General features: G+C 48.1%; 1 protein-coding gene across 1 annotated transcript in view; it reads left to right on the top strand.

Annotated features, from left to right (window-relative positions):
- Positions 1-24,430, top strand: part of SLC28A1 (solute carrier family 28 member 1) — a 54,044-nt gene that overhangs the window by 2,168 nt on the left and 27,446 nt on the right. Inside the window, 8 exon segments of the mRNA XM_060164718.1 lie at positions 7,751-7,970; positions 8,360-8,514; positions 9,950-9,952; positions 10,669-10,760; positions 14,777-14,844; positions 14,846-14,967; positions 22,244-22,391; positions 23,060-23,173. Coding sequence (XP_060020701.1) covers positions 7,751-7,970; positions 8,360-8,514; positions 9,950-9,952; positions 10,669-10,760; positions 14,777-14,844; positions 14,846-14,967; positions 22,244-22,391; positions 23,060-23,173 — 922 coding nt within the window.

The raw sequence follows: 24,430 nt of genomic DNA, 5'->3' as shown, positions 1-24,430 counted from the left end.
CTATAGCCCCCCTCCCCCTGCACAAATGGTAAGAACTGTATCTGGCTGTATGAGCTTCTATAGAATCTCTGGTGAGTGAGAACATATCAATAAACAAAACCTGAATCAAAATTCTGTTCCGCTATCTTGGTCAAACAGCCTTAAAAAGTTTCCATAAATTTCCCCTATATTTTTTGGCAATGTATATTAGCTAGCTCATACAGTTTCTTCTGGGAGTAACTCTTCTTTTTCCTGATTTGATTCTGCCTCTTATCCCCTGGGTTATGTTGACTGTGGATTCTGGTTACTGGCAGACCAACAGTGTTGTGTGGGACGGGGTCTGGGTCTCAGTTTTGTACCTTGATGTTGTCAGTACCCCTGAGCTGATTGCACTCAGGGAGCCTGTTTCATTCATTAAACGTACAAGGAAATGGAATTTTCACACTAAAAACCCACCTTGCTAATTTTTTATGAGACATGTAACCATCCAGAAGACTGGACACTTTACCTGACAAGGGAATTCTTCCCTTCTTCTGAAAGGAGAACTTCAAGGGAAGCCAAATTATCAGAAGGTTGTTTGAGCTGAGAACAGACAGACCACAGTTCAAATCCTCCTCTACTAGCCATGTGAGCTTGGGCTTGTTGCTTAAGCCCTTGGAACCGAGATGCACGTGAGTGATTGGAGCTAGCTCTAGGTAGGAGTGTTAAGAAAATTCAGCTGAGTAAAGATCTAATTGGCCTTATTCACGAATTGGGCAGCATCGCATCTGGCAAGTATCAATAGAAAGGAGCTCTGAGGAGGTGTACAAAGGGGAAGGTTTTTAAAGGCAGAAGGAGGGTGGGACCATAAAGTCATAAAGGAAAGAACGGATTATTTCAGGCAAGGTCACCTTCCCTTGGGGGAAAAGGGGAAGTCTATCATGCAGGTGAGATGACCTCACTGTGCTCATCAGGTAATTCCAGACTGATTGGTTAAAGGTTGCAGTCCTGGGAGTGGCTGAAACTATAGTAGTCTTGGTTTGCTCTTCTAGGGACAAGTGACTCCATTTTGTGCCTGTTGTTCCTTTTTCTAATAGAGGCATCCCCTACTGACACCCAGAGGTCCTGGAATCCACGAGGCACTGTCCTCAGACCTCAGAACTGATGTGGTTCAGAGATGGCTCTTTCCTATTATTTCCAAAGGGCAGCGAGAGATAGCAGCTACCGTCTACTCAGCCTCAGGGGATGCATCACGCGTGAAGATGAAAGACCTTCATGCATGATGTACGGAGTAAATAACTCGAACGAGAATCCCCATCTCAGGCCAAGGAATCTGCTTAAGATGCATCAGGTGTCCTACTGTGTAGACTGTGTCACTGGCAGAGAAATTTCATTAGGGCTCTTGTTTTCTAACAGGGCAAAATGTATATTCTTGGAGCAGTTGGAGTCAAATTATTCAGATTATGTGGCTGAGTGCCCATTAAATCAACCCCTGTGGAATTTGTGCTGGGTCTTCCTCAGGAAGTTGCTCAGAGACACAGTATCCCTGGTTTCGTGGAGTCTGACTAGAGAATACAATTCACAGCCATTAGGTCTAAGTATGGGCCCAGAATCCATCCTGCCTGCCAAGCTGGGAGACCCTGGTGTTTCTCCCTTCCTTCAGGGTGGGGTGGCTAACGACATCTCCACCCCACCCCTGAAAACCGTCTTTCCAGCTCTCGTCCCGTGAGAAACAAGCAGTACTGCCTCCTGACCTACAGGCTGGTCAGTGATTAGCCCCTGGGCTGGGTCAGGCTCTCCACGAACCCCAACAGGCAGAGAAGTGAAGGGACTGGGACACAGCCTTTGGAAGAGGGAACCTTGCTCCTAAGGCACAGTGGCATGGAAAGCAGTGTCGCACAGCGAGGCATGATACAGGCTTGGCAGGCCCATGCAGGAAGGAGAGTTGGTGCCAGTCGGAAAGGAGACCGTGCCTTGCGCCCTGAGGCACGATGTTACTGGTGGAAGCCCACCTGGGTGGAGGGAAGCAAGCACCTGGAGAGTCTCAGTGTCTAGATGTGACCCTCAGAGGCGTTCATTTTTGTTCTTCCTGACCATTGTATTTAACTTGTGATGCCCATTTGTCAGCACCTCCCCTGTGACACTACTGGTCTGTGGTAGATTCATTTGAATGGCTCCTCCCAGGAGGCCTACAGCCCTCCTCACGGAAACTTTTATAAAAATAGCTGGCTTTGCTCTAAGTGGGTGCTACATCAGACCACTGCCCCGACAGAGGGAAAAAATGGAACAGTCAAGGAACTATCTTTGCCTATATAATTAACCAGCTTATCAACTGTGACTCCGTGTCAGGCTCTGGGCCAACAAGGCAATGGAGATCCAAATTAACAGCTCCCACAGCCCCTGCCAATGGCTGGCAGGAAATACTGTGCCTCCCAGAGGAGGATATAGCCTTTGGTATAAAACCCACAAAAGCCACGGATATCATCCTTGAATCACGTCCTTCACAGGATGACGTGAATTAAGACCTACCTTTGTGGAACATCTTAACCTGCTTCAAACTGAAAAAGGAAGCATCTCAACCTCTCATTATATAAAAAGCTAATATGAGATGGAAAGGCAGGAGGGATAGAAGGTAAAACGAAAACAGAGACAAGGGAAATACACTTCACAGCGTAGCAGCCAGTTAAATATTTGGAAAGAGAGATCTCTTAGCTGTTTGGGGAAAATCCCCCTGCCTCGTGGCCATGGGCCCTCATGGGCATGGGACCAGGCGTCTTACTTTACCAGCCCTTCACTGTTGCTGAGATAGATGAACCCCCAGACCCATTCTTTCATCTTGTACTGGATAATGGCCGTTTGTGCCCATCTGTTCCCAATGAATAGAAAGGGTCAAGGGGTGGACTCTAGCAGGAGACGCTGGGATAGTCACGGCAAGTAAGCTGGGGCAGGGGAGTTTGGCGTTTTGGGTGTTTGGAGTATTTCCTTCCTCTGTGAACACCTGGACTTGCTGTATAGGTGCTAGAAGAGCACTGTGCTCTCAGTCTCGTGAGGGTCCCTTCTTACGGAAAGTGTGTAAGAGTTACAAGCAGAGGGCATACGCGTCTAAGATATTTCCTCAGTTTTTTTAAAAAAATAAATTTATTTATTTTTGGCTGCGTTGGGTCTTCGTTGCTGCACGCGGGCTTTCTCTAGTTGCGGCGAGCTGGGGCTACTCTTCGTTGCGGTGCACGGGCTTCTCATTGCAGTGGCTTCTCTTGTTGCGGAGCATGGGCTCTAGGCACGCAGGCTCAGTAGTTGTGGCACACGGGCTTAGCTGCTCTGCGGCATGTGGGATCTTCCCGGACCAGGACTCAAACCCGTGTTCCCTGCGTTGGCAGGCGGATTCTTTAACCACTGCGCCACCAGCGAAGTCCCCTTTCTTCGGTTTTTGTATTTTGCTCTGTGTCATCAGAATTTGTACACTCTTTCTAGTTTAGCATATTTCTTCTAGGACTATAGGAATCCCATCTTCCAATGCCCCAAATGAGAAAGGAACCATTGTATTGAATGTCCTTTCTGCTAACCGCCCAGGTGTAAGAGAGAGAGAAGCAGGTTTAGGAAAGAGGAATGACAAGCTCATGCTCACGGAACTTGACCAGGGAGGAGCCTCTCTTTTTAGTCACTGCTTGGACACATGAATAGGTGTGATGAAAGAGGCCTTATCTGTGAAGAGCCAAGAGGTGAGAGCAGGCAAAACTGTGAGAAGAAAATAAGGGGACTGTTGAACGTCCCTTCTGACGAGGTCTGCCTCTTACAGTTCTGAATGTTTCACTCACCCCTTGTAAAAATATCCTCTTCATTATATCAGAGTATGGCAAGGAGAAGGGACTCTCTACCACTCAGACCAAGAATTCCTCTGAAACAGGAGTGGCCCCAGAGAACTGAAGCCAGAAACAGGTAAGGGGTTGCCTCTGAGGAGTGGGACAGGGATGGGAGAGGTGGAGCAGCCTCCTCATTATAAATCCTTCTAAGTGCTTCTGTTTTGTTTTGATTGGAAGGGGGGAAAGATACACGATACACACACACACACACACACACACACACACACACACACACACAAACACACACACACTGCTATATATATATATATATATATATAGCAACGTGCAGGCCTTTTTTTTTGTTTGCAGTTTCACATTTATTTTTGGCAGGAAGGAAATCATTGCAAACCTCTTGACTGACAATGTTCGCCCCCTGGAAACGTGCACATTCCACATGTAGTATTTCCCCAGTGATGCTGGATTGTTTATCACATTCAAATGTCCAACAGAAAACCACGACTACCCAGACACCAGCATCTCCACCACTTGGTGGGTGGTGCTGTTAGTCTACAGAGAAGCTCCCTGGAGAATGGAACAGAACAGACACTATCAAATCTACAGTAAAATAGGAACAGAGGCAGCCACTTGATTTTGCACAGGCAAAGGCAAGCACTTCAAACCATCCACTCTTCTCGAACCCTGGCATGCCAGCTGTCCATCACAGCACCTTTAAAAGCAGAGGCACAAATGTCACAAGTGTTTGACCATAGGGCTGTGTGGTTCTGGATTTCTTGAGAAAGCCATCTTTAATATACAGCGTTGTAAAATGTTGCCAAGTTATAGATTTACAGATTTCCTTTTTATACAACAAGTTCAGATGCTGCAACTGTGACAAGTCTGTGTCATTAGATATATATATATTCCTTGCCTCGCCCTGCTCTGGACCTAGCACCCCAGCCCTGGCTCAGTTCCAGGCCTCACTGTACCACCCCAGTGAGATCATCTCCTCAGGAAACAGGTCACAGGGAGTCAAGTGACACGCCAAGGTCACACAGCTGGATGGGCCACAGCCAGGACCCATGAAGTCCTCCAGCTCTTGTTCTTTCCCTGGGGGCTCATCCCAACCCACCCAGCCTCCCAACCGCCCAGCCTGTGGCTCTCAGCCAAATTCCACCTGAAAAGAGCACTTGGTTTCTGGGGGCCAGGATCGCTGTTGACTGCCCCTCCTTCAGGGCAGGAGCAGGGGAGCAACACAGGGTCTCCTGGCCTGGAGGAGGAGCGCAGTGTGTCCAGACAGTCCTGAGATGGGACCTGTGACAGCCTGATGGTGGCAGCCTCTCTGCCAAACACCTCACCTGCATTCGCTCATTTAATCCCCGTCAATATTTATTTATGAGGTGCGTACTATTACCTCGCGTTTTACAGATGAGGAAACCAGTTAACTTTCAGAGCCAGGACTGAATTTAGACCTTTGGGCTCTAAGCTCCGGGTTCATTTCAAGACACACAGCCTATTAAATCCTTGTTTGAGAGATCAGGGCACACGAAGATGTCAAGGCTCTAAGGTGCAGCGTAGGGAATGTTTTGGAACAAGTTTGGCTCCTCCTGGATGTGTTGTGCCTCCTGGCTTCTCTCTGGGCACCAAGAGAGGAGGGGGAGGAGAGAGGAGAGGATGGAGGAGGGGGGAAGGGGAGGGGAGAGGGAGCAGGAAAGGGGGGAAGGAGGGGAGGAAGAGGTTAGAAGTGGGCAGAGGCAGGGAAGCAGGTACGGTCCCGTCTGCCCTTCACTGGGGCTTGATGAGGCCCCCTGCCAGGGCAGCTGCAAGCCCATCCCTGTGGAGGCTGCCCATGGTGGCAGGTGTTCTGCTCAGGATGAACCAGATGATGCCACAAACGTTTAGTTTATAATCAAGGCAGCACACAAGCCTCCAACAGAGTGAGTGGGGCACAGTGTGGATCTCCACGCAAAAGAGCAAATTGCAAAAAAGCTGGTATAGTATAAGTCTCTTTTGTAAAATGAATAACCCAAAAGAGTATTCACTTATGAAAAATGTCTGGAGAAAAATTCCACAAGCTCAGTGGTGGTCATATCTGGAAGGCTCAGATTAGAGGGATTTTTAACTTCCTGTGTTTTGTATATTTCTATAATGTTTAAATGTTTGCTGATGCATGTGTAATACTTTGGTAATCAGAATGACAAAAAAAATGTTTTTAAAGAGAAGGGGTACCCCCCACCCTTCATCCATCTTGGTTCCCAAACTTCCAAAACAACCAGCATGTGCTGGTAACTCCGCCTCTGTATTACCAGGAAGTGTTTATGCATCATAAAGGATTTTGTCCTGAGTGTGTATGATTAATTATTAAGGAGATGTTGTCAATCCTGTCAGATAAGTTTAATGTTTAGTTTGAGGACTGAAATGTTAAAGGCTTTGTCCATTGACTTTGCACACTGTTGCTTAGGTGTCAGTTAAAAAGCCATGGAACCAAAGGGCAAGCTGCGATTTTGTTTTGTTTTCAAGACCACTTAGACCTGAAACACTTTTATTATTTATGGCACTACACTGCTTTCCTTATCTTCAAGCTCAGGAAAATAGGTTGCTGTTATAATTACTGATCCAGTGAGGAAAGGGAGACTGTGTAAGATGCAAAACGAACGATAAAACACATGATCCAAAAAACTGAGTAGCACTGATGGCAGGTGGAAAAGGAGGCCCCAGGAGGGGATATGGGGAGAGTGAGAGTAATAAAGCTGAGCTTCCTGGAAGAGGTGGGCCTGTTTGGGAGCAGGAAAGAGTGGAGAGGAAGGCATCATTGAGGAGGAAGGCAGATTCAGTTATGAGGCAGGAGCTCCGCAGGCCAGGCCTAGAGTGAGGCCCACTTGCCCCGTTTCCTCTTTTCCCTGAGAGAGGCCAGGGTCCCTTCCCCGGCCGTGGCCCTGGTCTCTGGAGACCGTGCTGGACAAAGCCAGGTGGGAGGCCCAGCCAACTCCAACTCTGGACTCTGCCCAGGAATTTCCACTGAGATGAGAAGACAGGCCAAAGCGCAAGCAGGTTGGATCCAGCCCGTCCCCGTGGAAACACACGCTTCCATCTCCCTGAGAGGGACTTGTTGACCACAAATATGTGAGTAGGAAGAAGAGCCTGCCCCTCTCCGTGCAGCTGTGTGTCTGTGTTTGCGTGTGTGCATGGGTGGCTGGGCTTTCCCAGGCTCTGCCTGTGTGAGTACTTCCCTACGTGGGCCTGCTCATGTGTGCCCTTGCATGTGTGCTCCTGGGTATGTGAGCTTAGTCAGTCTGGCGCTTGGGCAAGGTAGGGTGCTACCCAAGGGGAAGAAAAAGAGGGGGGACAGGAGTGAAGAAAGATGGAGTCGTCGTTAGGGCTCTTATTTACAGATGAGTTTAGGCCTATGAACTGAGCTTCAGCAAAGAAAAAAAAAAGAAAGAAAGAAAGAAAAAGAAAAGAAAAAAGGACTCTATTGGCTCCTGTAATTGAAAAGCCCAGGGGTAGTACTGGTTTCAGGTATAGTTGGATCCAGGGACTGGAATGTTGTCTTCAGGATATTGTCTCTCCATCTTTCAGAGATGGGAGAGTGTAATACAATGAAAATATCACTTAATGGCAATGGTTTTAACCTGTTGCGGTGAGTGATGAAAGCTAAGCCCTGTCTTCAGAAAAACGCCTTTCATATACATACACATGCTATACACAATTCCTTCCTTTCCTTCTCTATGAAGTGGGCAGGCCTTGCCCTGTTTCTGCCTGGCCTCCCAGATTTACAAGGACTTGCCTCTCACAGGTTCAGGAGTGCAGGGAGCGGGGGCCTTCCTCTGTCACTGGGACAATGAGGGTTGAGCTCTGGGACGGGAGAGGCTATTCCAGGCCACTGCTCCCCGCTCCCCGCCTCCTCCCTTCCATCCTCTGCCCTTCACCCAGCCCCTCATCTGGGTCCTGCCTAGCCTCCCCTTTCAGCTTTGGGCCCTGACTTTGTCTTTCAGCTGCAAGGTCTGGCGCACGGAGGACGACACACCGAGCCTAAGAGAGGCCAGCTCTCACACATCAGCGGCTGGTGGTTTGGAGAACATGGGGGCTGAGCTGTTGGAAAGCCTGGCCTGTCCCCTCCCCCACGCTGGTTTGGCCCCGCCTGGTGAGAGGGGCCTTTGTTCATCATCTTCCTCCCGCCGCCACCTCCTCCTCACCTCTTTGCTTGAACACTTATGACCCCCCGCAGTGTGTTGACCTCCTCCACACAGAGCAGCCCCCTTAATCACTCATTAAACATCTGTGCACACCTATCATATGCCAGTAGAGCCTGCCCTCGTCAGAAAGGTCAGGGAGGGGCTCTCCCAGGAAGTGACATTTCAGCTGTGATCTGAATGATAAGGAGGAAGGTACTTCCCTGGCCATCCAGTGGTTAAGACACTGTGCTTCCACTGTGGGGGGGGGGTGGTGAGGGGGGCGTGGGTTCGATCCTTGGTTGGGGAACTAGGATCCCACATGCCTCGCCACACAGCCAAAAAAATAAGAAATTAAAGGATAAGTCCCCAGTCCACTCCCGAGGCGACTGTGGGCACACTGGTGGCAGCCTGGGTCTCTCCGCACTCCAGGCCCCCAGCTGTAATTCTCGCGTGAGGCGGGAAGCACACTCTGGTCCATCTCTGGTGGCTTTAGGAGGAAGGCCGGGACCCTGGCACAGTGACTCAAGCCCTGCAGAAGTCAGGGACAGCGGGAGCAAGGCTGGCCCGGAGCCCTCCTCAGGGTGGTAGGTCGTCTCCAGGAAGGATGTGGGCTGGCCCGGGGAGGAGGCCCCTGTGGGGAACCTGGCCTCCTGACAGGGAAGGGGCTCACTGGACCTTTGCTGAAGAAAGGAGTAAATGTGTTTTAGCCAACAGATGAGTCCTGCTGACCTCGGCCTCAGAGGTGAGCCAGGCCAGAGGTTCCCAATCTGCTTTGAAGCGGCCAGAATGAAAATCCCATGGGGGACCCCAATTTATACTGAGGGGCTGCTCTGGTTGAAGTTGGATGGGGGGCCTGAACCAGCCTGGTCCCCTCTTTACTCCCCATCTGCCTTCTACCCCATTCGGTCTCTGGAACACCTCAGGGAACCTTGAAGCTTAGTTTGAAAGCCCCTAGACTGGGCCAGGCCCCTCCTTTCACATGGGGAGGCTGAAGCCCAGAGAGGGAGAGAGATGGACCCAGGTCACACAGGCAGCAAATCGAACCAAGAGCTTGGCCTCCTGACACCCAGGCCTACTGCGGGGGGCGGGGGGGTCCTGACTGGCCAGATCCTGAGCTGATGAGAGCGTGTTGCCCAAAACTTGGCTTCTGTGCACCAGTGCCAAATCGAATCTCGGAGACAGAGTTTTGGGTGAAGTAGAAAAACATAGCTTTATTGCTTTGCCAGGCAAAGGGAGACACAGCCGGCTCCCGCCCTCGAAAACCCTCCACCCAGGAGCATTTGGTGAGGAGTTTTATAGCAATGGTTCAAGGGTGGGGTGGCTGACAAGACTAGGGTGTGTGTAGGGCCTGCACCCCTTTACTTTTGTTTCAGGTAATCTTTTTTTTTTTTGCGGTACGCAGGCCTCTCACTGCTGCGGCCTCTCCCGTTGTGGAGCACAGGTTCCGGACGCGCAGGCTCAGCGGCCATGGCTCACGGGCCCAGCCGCTCCGTGGCATGTGGGATCCTCCCGGACCGGGGCACAAACCCGCGTCCCCTGCATCGGCAGGCGGACTCTCAACCACTACGCCACCAGGGAAGCCCTCAGGTAATCTTCTTGATGAGCTTCTCTGGTTCCTTTAATCTGGGCTCAGGTGGTCTTTTCTGGAATGAAGAACGCTGACATTTCCCATCTGTTGGGTTTTAGTTCTGTAAAGAGCTCAAAGATATTGTTATGTGTTTCCCTTGAAGGGGACCCAGGACCCTGCCCCAAGGCTGCACTATTGTTTCTTGGCTGTTCCTCCCTTGTCTCTGCATCCCTTCCCTTCCCTGATTAACAACTGTTTGAATCTGCCCTTTGGGACTCAGGGAAGGTCATGGAGGCTGGAGTCTGTTCCCTACAAACAAGAAACGGGGGACATAGGCTTCTGTGCCCAGAAGGCCCATAGGGTCCTGCTCGGTCTCAAGCATTCAGCCAGGTGGGGTTGCGGATTCCATCTGTCTGCCTTGGGATGAGATTGAGGAAAAATGCCTTACTTAGGAGGTGGGCGGTGGGGACAGAGAGAGGGACGAGAGTTTCCTTTAAAAAGTGACTGGTGGCTGAATGAGTGTGAGTGAGCATCTCCTACGTGCTCAGCCAGGGAGACCTCAGAGGTATTCAGGTACCAGCCTTTCTTCCAGGGACAGACAAGTGACCAGGCGACCCGACAAGAATTGGCATTTGCACCGGGTCCGGAAGACAGTGGGGCTGTGTGACGGCTGCCAGTGGACTGTTCACACTTCCCCTCTCTGGGTGGTGCTATTGACTCAGAGGATAATGTCCCACAGGAGTAAATGCAGAGCTGGGCGCCTCCCCACGTGGCTCCTCAGACAGTTGGAAATGGGACAGGGGAGGGGAGGCAGCCATCGTGGTTTGTGCATTTCTGTATGTTGGTAAGGTTCTTCCTTATTGTCTCAGTGGGTTCCTTCCCAAACCCTGGAGGCAGGATTATCACTGGGGTAGTGGTGCTCCTCCAGGCTGAGACACAGCTGGTACAGACAGAGGCTGGAAGGAGTGGACGGCCTGAGCCATTCCTTAGTTTGCTCTGGGCTAGGGTTGCCCTGTAACCCTGTGGGATGTCAAGGCCAGTGCCTGGCTCGCCCCATGTTGCCATTTTACTGGGGACGTACCTGAGTGGCTTCTACCTGGAGGCGTTGAGAATCCCCACAGGGGTGGGAGTCAGGGGAGCCACTCATAGACCCTGCTGGTCTTCTCCCCAGGAGGAGCCTGCAGCCAGTCCTGAGGGTGAGACGCTTCTGCAGGGAGCACGCACAGCTGCTTCGATGGATCTGCACAGGCCTGCTATGTACTGGTGAGCTTGGGGCCCAGCCCCACCAGGGAGACAGACACTCCTGCTTAGCCCCATGGCTCCCACCACCCAGGTTTCAGCCACCTCCACCCCAGCCATCCATGTCTCAGGGCAGGGTCATTCACTTACCCAATAACTCAACAAAGGTTTGTTGAGCACCAACTCAGGGCCAGCTCTTGTTCCAGAAGCTGGGGAATGAGAATTGAACCAGACCAGATCTTGTTCCCAAGGTACTCTCTGATCAGTAAGGGAGAGGGGAACAAATATTTCCACATGATGCCGAGAGCCATCTGGGAGCACCAAGGAAGGATATGGGGGTGATCAGGGAGGACTTCCAGGAGGAGGTAACATTCCAGTCTCACAGATTGAACAGGAGTTAACCAGGTAAAAGGGGAAGGACAATAGGAGTGAGAAGGCAGAGGAACACACAAGCAAAGGTGAAAACCTGCAATATGTGGGCAGGCAGCTGATAAACATTCAAGTGTGGCTGGAGGGTAAAGTTCTAGACCGGGAGTGCCAGAGGATGAGGCTGGAGGGATGAGAAGGGGCCAGGTATTGGGAGGGAGTTGGAGAAACTTGGATTTTACCTCCAAGGCCAGAGAGAGCCATTGAAGGATTTAAACCGGGAAGTGTCAAGTTTGGATTCACATTGTGGAAACCCAGAAGAGGCAGGCGGGAAAGACGGGAGAAGGAGATGTTCAGGACCACGTTCCAGATGGGAGAAGATGAAGTGCTGGAGGATGGAAGGGGGCGGATCTGAGAAATCTTCGAGAAGCCACACCAGCCAGACTTGGGAGCTGATCACCTGTGCAGGATGAAGGAGGCCCTGGAATCCAGGATGCCTCAGGGTTCTGCTTGGACCACGGGGCTGGGTGATACTGCCCACCAGAGCTAGGGAACAGGGGTGGAGGAGGGGATCTCAGCAGGGAGGGGGATGGCGAGTTGTTTCGGACAGTGTGTTGGAGGTAACCGCTGCCAGGCCCTCCAGGAGGAGAAGAGGTTTCCCAGGGGTGCGTGGAGAACGAATTGAGCGGTGGTTCGCGGATGGAAACCTGGGGACTGGCCACACGGAAGGAATTAGAGAGGGAGAGGAGTCCTGAGACAGCCTGAGAAGGCGTGCAGGTGGGGGCAGCAGCAGGACACCAGGAGCAGAGTCGGTGCAGAAGCCCAGGGAGCAAAGGGTTTCAAGAAGGAGGGGAAGATCACCAGCATCTCTGCGGTAAGGGGACCAGCGGGCCAAGGATGGAGCAGTGTCCGTGGGATTTAGGGACAAGGAAGTCATGGTGACTTAGGGTGGACTTGCAAAAGCTGGATGGAGAACAGGAGGAGAGGCAGTGTAGACAGTAAGTCTAGACAGCTCTTGTGAGAAATTTTTTAATGAGAACTGGGTGGGAATATTAAAGGAAGGCTGTGGCAGTGTCAAGGAAGGGGGTGTGTTTGTGAAGGGAGACACTTTGACTGTGTTTCTGAGCTGAGGCAGGGAGTTTGTAGAAAAAGGGGAAGAGCGAGGAGGTGGAGACGACCGGTGGAGCAAGGTCCCCTGGGCACGGGGAAGGAGGGGTCCAGGGCCCAGGCGGAGAGGCGGGTCCTCACAGCTGGAGGCTCGATTTGGCTTGGCAGGTGGGAGATGGACAGGGGAGGTGGGTGTGGATGCAGAGGCCTTCGTGGGGACTACACAGGGGAGAGGACATGGAGGCATGACAGCAGGGGCCCCAGTCTTCATGATGAAATCAAAAGCAGGATGCCCTGCTGCGATGGGGCTGGTTCATGGCCCTGGCAGCTTCCTCCTCGAGATGTCAGACACCGCGAAGTCTTCCTTTGGCAGGAGCTGAGCAGGGCCATCTTGGTTCCCCTTGTGTCCACCTTCACTCAGACTCAGATTTGTTTCTCTTGAAGAAATGATTGCATTCCTTCTAGCAGATAATGGAAATGACCTACCATATCCTATTTCCACTTTTGTCTTGGCTGTCAGGAACTCAGTCTCAATCATTAAATCCTCCCTTACTTTCTCCATGTTCGGGATTTTGATTCCCTCCAGCTCTTTGATATCTTTGTTGTATCACGTCTTCTATGGCAAGGCTCTTCACGTACTTCCTGAAGTAGGTGTGGTAGAGAAATGAAGCTCATGCTCTCAGCACTTAGTCTGAGCCATAGCAATGGCTTCCTCGCCTTAGGTGGGCTTTCTCCATGGCTGACTGACAGGGAGGGCCTCAGCGTCCCCAATCTCAGAAGAGTGTACCTCTTGCCCATATTTCCAGCCAAGTCCCTGGAGGCCTTTGATGGGCCTAGCTCGGGTCATGTGCCCATCCCTGGGCCCAGGGGATGCTGTGGTCTCCCCCCCCGAAGTGGGTCAGACACCGTGGGACCACATGGGCTAAGAGTAGGGAGGGGTCCCCAAAAGGAACAGAAAATCCTATCACTGGAGAGGTGAATGGATCCTAGAAGGATGAAAATACTTCCTAATACATGTTTCTCCCGTGTCCTGCCTGGAGGACTTGTCCACACAGCCCTCTCTCCTACACGATGTGCTGGTTCCTGCTGGCCACAGACAGACCCAGGTTGGAATTCCAGTCCAATTTCCTCCCTGTGTGAGTCACTTCACTTCTCATCTCTAAATGGGGATCACCACAGTACCGACCCGTGAAATGGGTGTGAGGAGTAACTCTGGCAGTGCTATAAATCGTGCTGACCTTGGTGCCTGTCTCCCACCAGCTCCCCCTCCTTTGACTTCCCACAGCCCTATGCCTGCATCCCTGGCGCTGCCCTGCAGAGCCTCACCTGTGTGCTTCTAACTAACCCCCATACAGGTGTCCCAGCCCACAAACTTCTGCGTCAGAGAAAAGTAACTTTATTTTTCATAACTTGACTTATGGAAAATAAAGTTTCTATTTCAATTTCATTGTTCCAGGTGAGGGATAGGAACTGAACGTCTGTCAGTGTGGAATATGCCTTCACCTCTTTCTTCAGGAGTCCCTGGGGGTGATTATCCACGATCAGTTCTCAAGGGTCTGCTAACCTGTCTACTTCCCCAACTGGTCCTGGGTTCTCTGCCGCTGCAAGTAGCCATGGAGGCACCCCCATCTCCATCGTGGGCCTGTTCTGGTCTCCTTTCTGTCTGGGCCACTCACAGAGATCATTTCCTCTGCTTCGGTGCCTGCTGAGGTGTGCGGAACCTTAGAAGCCTTCTACCTGCCCATGCATTCCACGCGTATTCCTCTCCGTGACATTTTGCTGCCTCCCTGGGGCAGGACGCCTTTGCTTGCAATGCCACAAATATGTCTGGGCTTTTGACACCTCCCCTGGCTCAGAGTCCTCTTCTCTGGGACCCACGGGTATCCTCTAACTAGTTTGGCAGCAGAGGGGGAGGGGGAGGGATTACGCTTACTCAAAATGTTCCATCCCACATTTTTTATCCAATGGAAATGTTATAAGTCCTTTCCATTCTTCAAGGGCTCTGGCTCTTGAAATTCATAAGCCAGGGAGAGATAGTTCCCCTCTGCTATCTGCTATCATATTCCTCTCTTGAGGTATAGCACAGACTGGCCTAGCAGCTCAAATGGGGAGAAGGGCAAAGGGGGAAAAGGAAATTCCAGGAAGAAAAATGGTCACTGATGAATATTCAGAACGGGATCCTGACACACAAGTGAATGTCTTCCTGGAGCCACTGACTTATCCATCTCTGTCCTCCTCGGAACCTAGTGTAGCTCTGGAACATAGCAGGCGCTCCGTTGATGCTCAGAGATTCATGCTGTCTTGCCTCCTCCATAAACATCTCCCTCAGCACTTCGGTCAGCACTTTATAGTTTGCAAAGCCCTTTTACACACATTCTGTCAATTAACTTCATAATGACCCTCTGACAAAACAGAGACAATGGTGCTCATTTCCAGACGAAGAAACTAAGGCTCAGAGAGCTCTGGCTGGAATAAGGTGGAGCTGGAGGATAAGGCTGCGGGGTCCTGCAGACGCCAGTGTCATTATGGATGACCCCGTCTCTGTTTCATCCTCCACCTACTCCCAGCATTTGCTGCCTTCCTGCTGATGGCCTGCCTCCTGGATTTCCAGAGGGCCCTCACCTGTGTGGTGAGGTGTCCTCACCCGTGTGGACCTCGTCTTCCTGGCCCACAGCCTGCTGAAGAGGCTGCTGGGGCCAAAGCTGCTGAGGTGTGTCAAGCCTCTGGGGCATCCCAGCCCGAACCTCTGGTTTAAGAGGTAAGTGAGGCCCCAGGGGAGTATGGGGGTGGGCAGGCACATTGGCAGAGGGCCGCTGAGTCAGCTGCGGGGTCACAGCCAGGGCTGGGTGGGGAGGTCCTTTGTCCTTGTCGCACCAGAGGGCTCCTGGGCCATGGAGAGCACATGTTACTTGCCTGCCTCCTGGGAGCCCCGGAGCAGGTGTTGCTGGGTGGCTTCAGAGGCATCTTTGTGCCATCTTTGTGGCATTTTGCCAGTTCCCACCTGATTCTCTGCTCCAGTTAAAACAGGTGCCTATGATACCTGAGGACAGGAATCAACAGTTTCCTAAATTCAGATATCCCAGCCCATTCAAGCAGGGAGGACCCATATCAGTGCCTCCTATCAGATCACCTGGAGCATGCATGACACATACAGCCGCAGGGGACCACCCCTGGAGTCTGATTCAGCAGTCTGAATTGAGGTCCAGGAATCAATATTTTTTTTAACTTTTTATTTTATATTGGAGTATAGTTGATTAACAATGCTATGATAGTTTCAGGTGTACAGCAAAGTGATTCAGTTAAACATATACATGTATCTATTCTTATTGAAATTCTTTTCCCTTTAGTTAATGTTTTTAGTTAGCCACCAGGGGATTCTGATGTAGCCGGCCATGTTCCTGAACAACAGTTTGGGATCCCCTGGTTTTTAAACTGGGTTCCTTAGAGCTCTGGAAACCTTGGAGGTACCATAGGGCAGGTGAGGGAGATTGGAGAGGGGAACATCAGACACCCTGCCTCCCAGTCTCCATTTCAAGCAGACAGCTCTATTTTATCTGTTTTATAAACAGGTTTGCAAAAAAAAGAAAAAATTAGCTGGAAAAAAATGTTTCTATGGCTTAAAAAAGGTACTCTTTTTTTGTTGATGAAGAAACTGGTGCCCAAAGATAATCAATGAGTAAGCCAGGCAGGTGCAGAGCATAATGGTGTTTCCCAAAGTAAGACCCCCGCACCACAGCAAAATGCTTTGAGCCAGCCTATAAACAAAGTTTTAGTTTTATTTATACATAGATTTGTTTTTACATTTGCCTTCTCTTTATTAAATAGATTTATAAAAGGATTTATTTTTACAGTCATCTTCTGTTTATGACAAATCACTGATACTGGTTTTCCATTTGAGGTATTGTTATAAAGTTTCCTTTAAAAAAACATATGCAGGTAGGGAGTTCCTTGGTGGTCTAGTGGTTAGGATTTGGTGCTTTCACCGCCATGGCCCCAGGTTCAGTCCCCAGTTGGGGAACTGAGATCCTGCAAGCTGTATGGCATGGCCAAGGAAAAAAAGAAAAATACATGCAGATAAACTAGACTATATAAAAACTAAAATGTTTTGATTCAGAGGACACCATCAACAAAGTGAAAAGACAACCCACAGAATGGGAGAAAATATTTGCAAATTATATACCAAAAAAAAAAAATCACAGCAAGATACCACTTCCCATCTACTAGGATGGCTATAACAAAAAAGATAAATGATAGCAAGAGTTGGCAAAGATGCGAAAAAATTTGAAACCCTCATAACACTCCTGAAAGAAATGTAAGATGATGCAGCTGCAATAGAAAACAATGTCAGTTCCTCAAAATGTTATACGTGGAGTTACCATACCCAGCATTTCCACTCTTAGGTATATACCTAAGAGAAATGAAAACATATATCCAAAAACTTATATGCAAATGATCATAGCATCATTATTCGTAATAGCCAAAGTGGAAACAATCCAAATGCCCATCAACCATTAAATGGCTGAATAAATTGTGTCTATACATATAATGGAATATTATTTGGTCATAAAAAGAAGGTAGTACTGATAAATGCTACAATAATGACAAAGCTTGAAAACATTATGCTAAGTAAAAGACACCAGTCACAAAGAACCGTATACCGTAGGATTCCATTTATATGAAGTGTCCAGAATAGGAAAATCTATAGAGACAGAGAGTAGAGTAGTGATTTTTTAAAAAATATTTATTTATTTATTTGGTTGTGCTGGGTCTTAGTTGCGGGAGGTGTGCTCCTTAGTTGCGGCTCATGGGCTCCTTAGTTGTGGCATATGAACTCTTAGTTGCTCATGCATGTGGGATCTAGTTCCCTGACCAGGGATTGAACCCCGGCCCCCTGCATTGGGAGCTCGGAGTCTTAACCACAGCACCACCAGGGAAGTGCCGATTAGTGACTGACTAGGGCTGGAGGGGGATGGGAAGATGGGGGTGGTGAGTAGAGGTGTGGGGTTTCTCTTTGGGCTGATGAAAATGTTCTAAAGTTGATTGCAGTGACGGTTGTACAACCCTGTAAATATACTAAAAACCATTGAACCATACTCTTTTTTTAAAAATTAATTAATTAATTTTCATTTTTGGCTGCGTTGGGTCTTTGTTGCTGCACCCAGGCTTTCTCTCTAGTTGCAGCGAGCAGGGGCTACTCTTCGTTGCGGTGTTCAGGCTTCTCATTGCGGTGGCTTCTCTTGTTGCAGAGCCTGGGCTCTAGGTGCATGGGCTTCAGTAGTTGTGGCACGCGGGCTTCAGTAGTTGTGGCTCGTGGGCTCTAGAGCGCAGGCTCAGTAGCTGTGGCACACAGGCTTAGTTGCTCCGCGGCCTGTGGGATCTTCCTGGACCAGGGCTCAAACCCGTGTCCCCTGCATTGGCAGGCGGATTCTTAACCACTGCACCACCAGGGAAGTCCTGAACCATACTCTTTAAATGGGAAAATTGTATAGTATGTGAATTTTGTCTCAATAAACTGTTTTTAAAATACATGCATTTGATTTTGGCTTCCAAAATCAGGTCAAGATGGAGTAACAGAGACCAGGTTTATCCTCTCGCTTGAAGCAACTAAAAATCCAGAACAAATAGTATATGGCTCTTAAGAAATTGGGCATCAGGCAACAAAGGACAGTGATCCTTGAGAAATAGGAAACAAATGAGATGAGCTCTATGGTTGCCCCAACTTACTGCATTGAGGGGGTTTCCAGGCCACAGTGCAGGAAAGAGGCGTTAAGGTGGGGCCAGTAGATTTCCTGAGTTGAAAAGACAGAGCTTGGACTTCAGGAAAGCCAAGGTGACTAGAGTTCACAATGCAGAGTACCAGAGGGGAGAGATCTGTTCCCGGGATCTGCAGAGGGTTCTCCTCCAGTATTCAACTGAGTTCTGATCAGTGAATGCGTATGAGGAAACTATGCAAGGCCTAGAAAAGAACCACTGAAAAGGATTAGAGAACAGTGCCCAGAGATCACACAGGGTCAGGAGTAGTGTTTGCTCTCAATAGTCAGAGTGGAAAACCTCATGATTCACCAGATATTGTTTAGAGTACTAAGAAAGATCTTGGGTCAGTAATAGGGAAAAATTAACCACAGAATAAACGCTGCTCAAGCTCTACCTAACAAAGTTTTTAAAAACTTGAAAGAGTCAAACAGAGCATCAGTTAACCATGGCACATTAAGTAGGCAGACAGACAAGTAATTGAAATCTCCAAAGGAGAAGGAGGGAAGAAAAAATACTTGAAGAAATTATATCCAAGAAATTCCAAATCTGATGAAAATTATAAACCCAGACATCCAAGAAACTCTACAAACCTACAGCACAAGAAACATGAAGAAAACCACACCAAAGCACATCATAATCAGAGAAAGCATTTGACAAAATTCCACTCCCGTTTCTGATAAAAATTCTGAGCAAACTAGGAATAGAAGGGAATGTCCCCAATCTGATAAAGACCAGCTACCAAAAATCTACAGCTAACCTCATACTTAACTGGGAAATACTGAGCGCTTACCCACTGAAATCAAGAACAAGGTAGGAATGTCCATTCTTACCACTTTTATTCAGCATTGTACTGGAGGTTCTAGCTTGTGCAGTCGGGTAGGAAAAAGAAATAAAAGGCATGTAGATTAGAAAGGAAGCAGTAAAGCTGTCTTTATTCACAGACAACAGGGTTGTCTACATAGAAAATCCTATGGAATCTACCAAAAAACTAGTATAACTAATAAGTGAGTTTAGCAAGTTTGAAGGATACAAGCTCAACATACAAAAAACAAAAGTATTTCTATATACTAACAACAAACAATCATAAATTAAAATTATAAATGTTATTTAGAATAGCATAAAACATATGTAATACTTAAGGATAAATCTGACAAAAGACCTGCAAACCTGTGCATGGAAAACTACAAAACATTGCTGAGAGAAATTAAAGACAAATAAATGGAGCAAAATACCAAGTTCATGGATTGAAAGAGTCAATATTTTTAATATATCAATTCTCCTCAAATTAATCTATAGATTCTAAGAGTATTCAATCAAAATTCTAGCAGACTTTTGGGATAGGAATCAAAACATGATTCTAGGATTCATATGGAAATGCAAAGAACCTCGAATAACCAAGACGACTTTGAAAAAGATGAACAAAGTTGATGAATTTACACTACCTGTCTTTAAGACTTATTATAAAGCTACAGTAATCAAGACAATGTGGTATTGGCATAAAGACAGACAAATAGATCAATGGAATAGAATAGAGAGTACAGAAATAGACCTACATATATATAACCAATTGATTTTTTTTTTTAACCAATTGATTTTTGACAGGGGTGCTAAGACAATTCAGTGAAGAAATAATAATCATCTCAACAAATTCTTCTAGAACAATAGGATATCCATATGTAGAATAAGAAGGAGGAGAAGAATAGGAGGAGGAGAGAGAAACAAAGGAACTTTGATCCATGCCTCACATTATATTAAAAAATTAACTGAAAATAGATCATAAACCTAAATGTAAAGCCTGAAACTATAAAACTACTATAAGAAAACGTAGGAGAAAATCTTTGTGACCTTGAGTTAAGTAAATTTTTTAGATACAGAACCAAAATCACAATCCATTTTTTTAAATGATAAATTAAACTTCATCAGAATTCAGGACTTTTGCTCTTCAAAAAGACTTGGTTAAGAGAATAAAAACGTAAGCTATGATTAGGAGAAAAGCTTTGAAAGTCATATACCTGACAAAGGACTTGCATCCAGAATGTATTAAGAACTCTCAAAACTCAATAATAAGAAAACCCAGTTTAAGGGTGGGCTCAATATTTTAACAGATGTTTAGTTAAAGAAGATAAATAAGTGGCAAATAAACACATGGAAAAATGCTCAACATCATTGGTCATTAGGGAAATGCAAATTAAAACCACAAAGAGATACTGCTGTATGTCTGCTAGAATGACTAGAATTCAAATGAGTAACCATACCAACCATGTTGGCAAAGATGCGGAGGACCTGGAACGTTTACATACTGCTGATGGGAATGGAAAAATGTACAATGACTTTGGAAAACAGTTTGGCAGTTTCCTAAAAAGTTAGATCTACCATATGAGTCACCCATTCCACTTATAGTGAGAAAAGAAAGCGTACTTCCACATAAAGACTTGCACATGAATGTTTGAATGTTCATAGCAGCTTTATCCGCAATAGCCCCAAACTGGAAACAACCTAAATGTTCATCAACAGGTGAATGTATAAGCCAACTGTGGTATATCCACACAATGGAATACTACTCAGCAATACAAAGAAATGAATGCATGCAAAAACATGGATGAATCTCAAAATAAAATAATTACGCTAAGTGAAAGAAGTCAGACTAAAAAAAATATGTACTGTATGATTCCATTCCTATGAAATCCTAGAAATTGCAAACTCATCTAGTGACAGAAAACAGATCATTTGCTGCCTGGGGATGAGGGAAGGAATTACAAAGGAGTATGAAGAAGCTTTCGAGGGTGATGGATATAATACGCTCACTGTGATGGTGGTGATGGTTTCATGGTGTCGAATATGTTTCGATATGTCGAAACTATCACATTATACACTTTCAAAAAAAAAAATTATACACTTTCAACATGTTCTATTTATTATGTCAATCATACCTCTAATACCAGGCGGGGAAGGGTGGAGGGAAGGGATAGTTAAGGAGTTTGGGATTGACATGTACACACTGCTATATTTAAAAAGGATAACCAACAAGGACCTACTGCGTAGCACAGGGAACTCTGTTCAATGTTATGTGGCAGCCTGGATGGAAGGGGAGTCTGGGGGAGAAAGGATACATGTATATGTATGGCTGAGTCGCTCTGCTGCACAGCAGAAACTATCACAACACTGTTAATCGGCTATATGCCAATATAAAATAAAAAGTTAAAAAAATCATATCTCTAATAAAGCTATTAAAAACAACCCCCTTCCAAAAAAAAAAATAAAACCCCAAACATGCATTTCAGTTTTTATAAAATGAGTTAACTTCAAGGAAAATAGTACAGGTGGCACAGAGACAGGGCAGAAATCGTGCCAATGGAACTGGGATGATAGGAGTTTGGGAAACACACCAAAAATAAACAGTCAACTGTGGGGTTAGCCTGATGGATTTCAGGTCCTGGGTCCTCCTCTTACCGGCTGGTGACGGTGTACAGAACTAGTTAAGGGAATAGATTTGCTGCCAGAGTGCCTGGGCTAAGATCTCAGCTTTTCTACTTTCTAGATGGGCAGCTGTGGGCCAGTCATTTAACTTCCTGGGCCTCCGTTTCTTCATCTCTAAGATGAGGACAGTTACTGGAAGTCTCTCAGCACCCAGCATAGTTCCAGGCACATAATAGGTGCTCAGTGAACCTTATCTGTGGTTATAGTACCCAGTGAGTTGAAGACTGGGTCGGGGCTAGACCTTGAACACCCAGTACCCAGACCTGGGCTCTTGAACATTTCAGGCTGCCTCCTGGACAAGCAAATCCCAGCCCCAGGGAGGGAGGTGTTGCTGTAAAAGTTGCATCCAGCCCTAGGTCTCAGGTGCTCAACTCTGCATTCCAGACTGACACTACTGCTTCTGGGCTTTGGGGGAGCAGAGCCCATGGTCCATGGTGCTGAGTTCTAGCCCACACAGGCCCCACCTCACCCTGGCAAGGTCAGAGGCTGGGCTGAGCTGAGCATCATTGCAGCTCTGAGAATTCCTGCCTCTCGATGGGGCCATGTGCTCGGCACCATGCTAAGCTGAGTACACACATCCTCTGACTTAGTCCTCTCGGCAACCTTGAGAAACGGGTTGTCTTTGGCTTTGTTTACCCAATGAGGAAACTAGACTCAGAGAGGCTATGTGGCCTGTCTGAGGTTACACAGCGTTCTCTCTCTGCCCTCACCAGCCCTGAGTACCCTTTCTCTGGGGCCCTGGGTGCTATTGTGTGGGGGTGAGGAGATGCTGACAGTGATGACTTTCTGCCCCTCTCCCGCAGGGAGCCCTTTCTAGCCCTTGCTGCTTTCCTGGCCCTGATCCTATGGCTGGTTCTGGACACCTCTCAGCGGCCTGAGCAACTGGTGTCCTTCGGAGGAATCTGCATGTTCATCAGCCTCCTCTTTGCCTTCTCAAAGCATCACCGCGCAGTGAGTGCTTAGCTATCAGGTCCAGAGTGGGCTGCAGTCCCTTCTCTCTCTGATATCAGGTCCCCCCACCACCATTTCACAGTGTGGTTAACACCTTCCCCCAGACTCCAGCCAAGCCTCCCAGAGATCCTGATGCACACCTGGGTGTAGGGATCACTGCTAAGGAGTCATTAAATGCTGAGAGGTAGCAGCAGCCCTTAGGAGTCCAGCTCCCTTCTGCTGGGGATGGGGAGAGTGCACTGAGGGAGAGAGAGTGGGGTCAGAGTGGCTGGGAGCCCTGACTATATAGGAGGGATGGGGGAGGATCCAGACAGACAAAAGTTACATGGAAGCCGGACACTGATGCCACAACTCCAGCTCCACCTACCCCGTGATGACCCAGGACCAAGTGCCATGGCACACTCCAGGCTGGTCCTTGGTTAGATCTTGCCCTACCCCTGCCCACTTCCCAGGCACATTGCTGCCAAGTGTGGCCTATTCTGAACTTCATGGGGAATGTAACCATTGGCAACTGGCCCAGAGCTCTGGCTGGGTCCAGCCCTCATCCTACAGACTGGCCAAATCTCCCATAGCCCCTCAGCAGTGCTGTGCCCTCTGCCCTCACCCAACTGTTCCCTGTGGATCTCCCGAGGAGCTGAGCTCACCAGGACCTTTCTATCGGGTGGCAGGTATCCTGGCGGGCTGTGTCCTGGGGTCTTGTACTACAGTTTACACTTGGACTCTTCGTCATCAGAACAGAACCAGGATTTATTGCATTTCAGTGGCTGGGCGACCAGATCCAGGTGTGTACATGGGGTGCAGTTGCCCAGGGCGTGTTGGGTTTCCGGGGAATGGAGGAGAAGCCTCTCTGCTGGAGGGAGGTGGGCTGTGAGGACATAGAGAGGGACCGTGACCAGGATGGTGGGTGTGTATGGGGCCCAGACCAGCTGGGCAGCTGGGGGCTGAGCATTGCAGCTGCTACTTCTCTCAGGCCTGGTGCCACCTGCCCAGACAGAGCAGTCCTTTCAGAGGCTGGGTCTGATGTGGAAGAGAATCTCAAAACAGGTAGGTTCCTTGTGGGAAAGCCCACAAGGCATGTGGCCCTCAGTGGTCATAACAAAAGGAACTTATAATAGTCAAAAGTGCTTTAAAAATTGCAAATGATTTACTTTGTATGTGTATATGTGTGTTTAAAAATAATATTCATTTTGGGCTTCCCTGGTGGCTCAGTGGTTGAGAGTCCGCCTGCCGATGCAGGGGATGTGGGTTCGTGCCCCGGTCCGGGAAGATCCCACATGCCACGGAGCGGCTGGGCCTGCACGTCCGGAGCCTGTGCTCCACAATGGGAGAGGCCACAGCAGTGAGAGGCCCGCGTACCGCCAAAAAAAAAAAAAAAAAAAAATCATTTTGTTGAAGTTATACTTTTTTAATTCCATTTTTTTTATTGTGATGAGTACACATAACACAAAATTTACCATTTTAACCTTTTTGTGTTCATTTTAACCATTTTTGAGTGTCATTAAGTTACTTCACATCATTGGGCAATAATGGTTTACTTTTTTCTTTATAAGTATGTTTCATATTTATTTATCTTTTATTTATTTATTTAGGTTGTGCAGGGTCTTAGTTGCAGCATGCAGCATCTTTAGTTATGGCATGCAGACTTCTTAGTTGCAGCATGCAAACTCTTAGTGCACCATGTGGGATCTAGTTTCCTGACCAGGGATCGAACCCGGGTCACATGCATTGGGAGCGTGGAATCTTACCCACTGGACCACCAGGGAAGTCCCATGATTTACTTTTTAAAATATAAATTATCAAGGACGCAATGTTGATCCTATACTCACCCCTCTCTCACCATCTCAAATTTCCATGTGCTCTCTACAGGGAGAAGGAGGGGCACGCCAAGGGTATCTGCATGGGTGTCGTGCAGGAAAAGACAGTGGCTGCCCTGGGCACACCCCTCATTTTATAGATGAGAGCACTGAGGCCTGGACAACTGAAGTGACTTGGCCCTGCAGTCACAGTGTTTGTTCTGGTCCTAAATACAGGTCTCTTGT

The sequence above is a fragment of the Lagenorhynchus albirostris genome, chromosome 1 (assembly GCF_949774975.1).
Source record: "Lagenorhynchus albirostris chromosome 1, mLagAlb1.1, whole genome shotgun sequence".
Lineage (NCBI taxonomy): Eukaryota > Metazoa > Chordata > Mammalia > Artiodactyla > Delphinidae > Lagenorhynchus > Lagenorhynchus albirostris.
The sequence above is the reverse complement of the archived record's forward strand: the minus strand, read 5'-3'. Positions and strand labels throughout refer to the sequence as shown.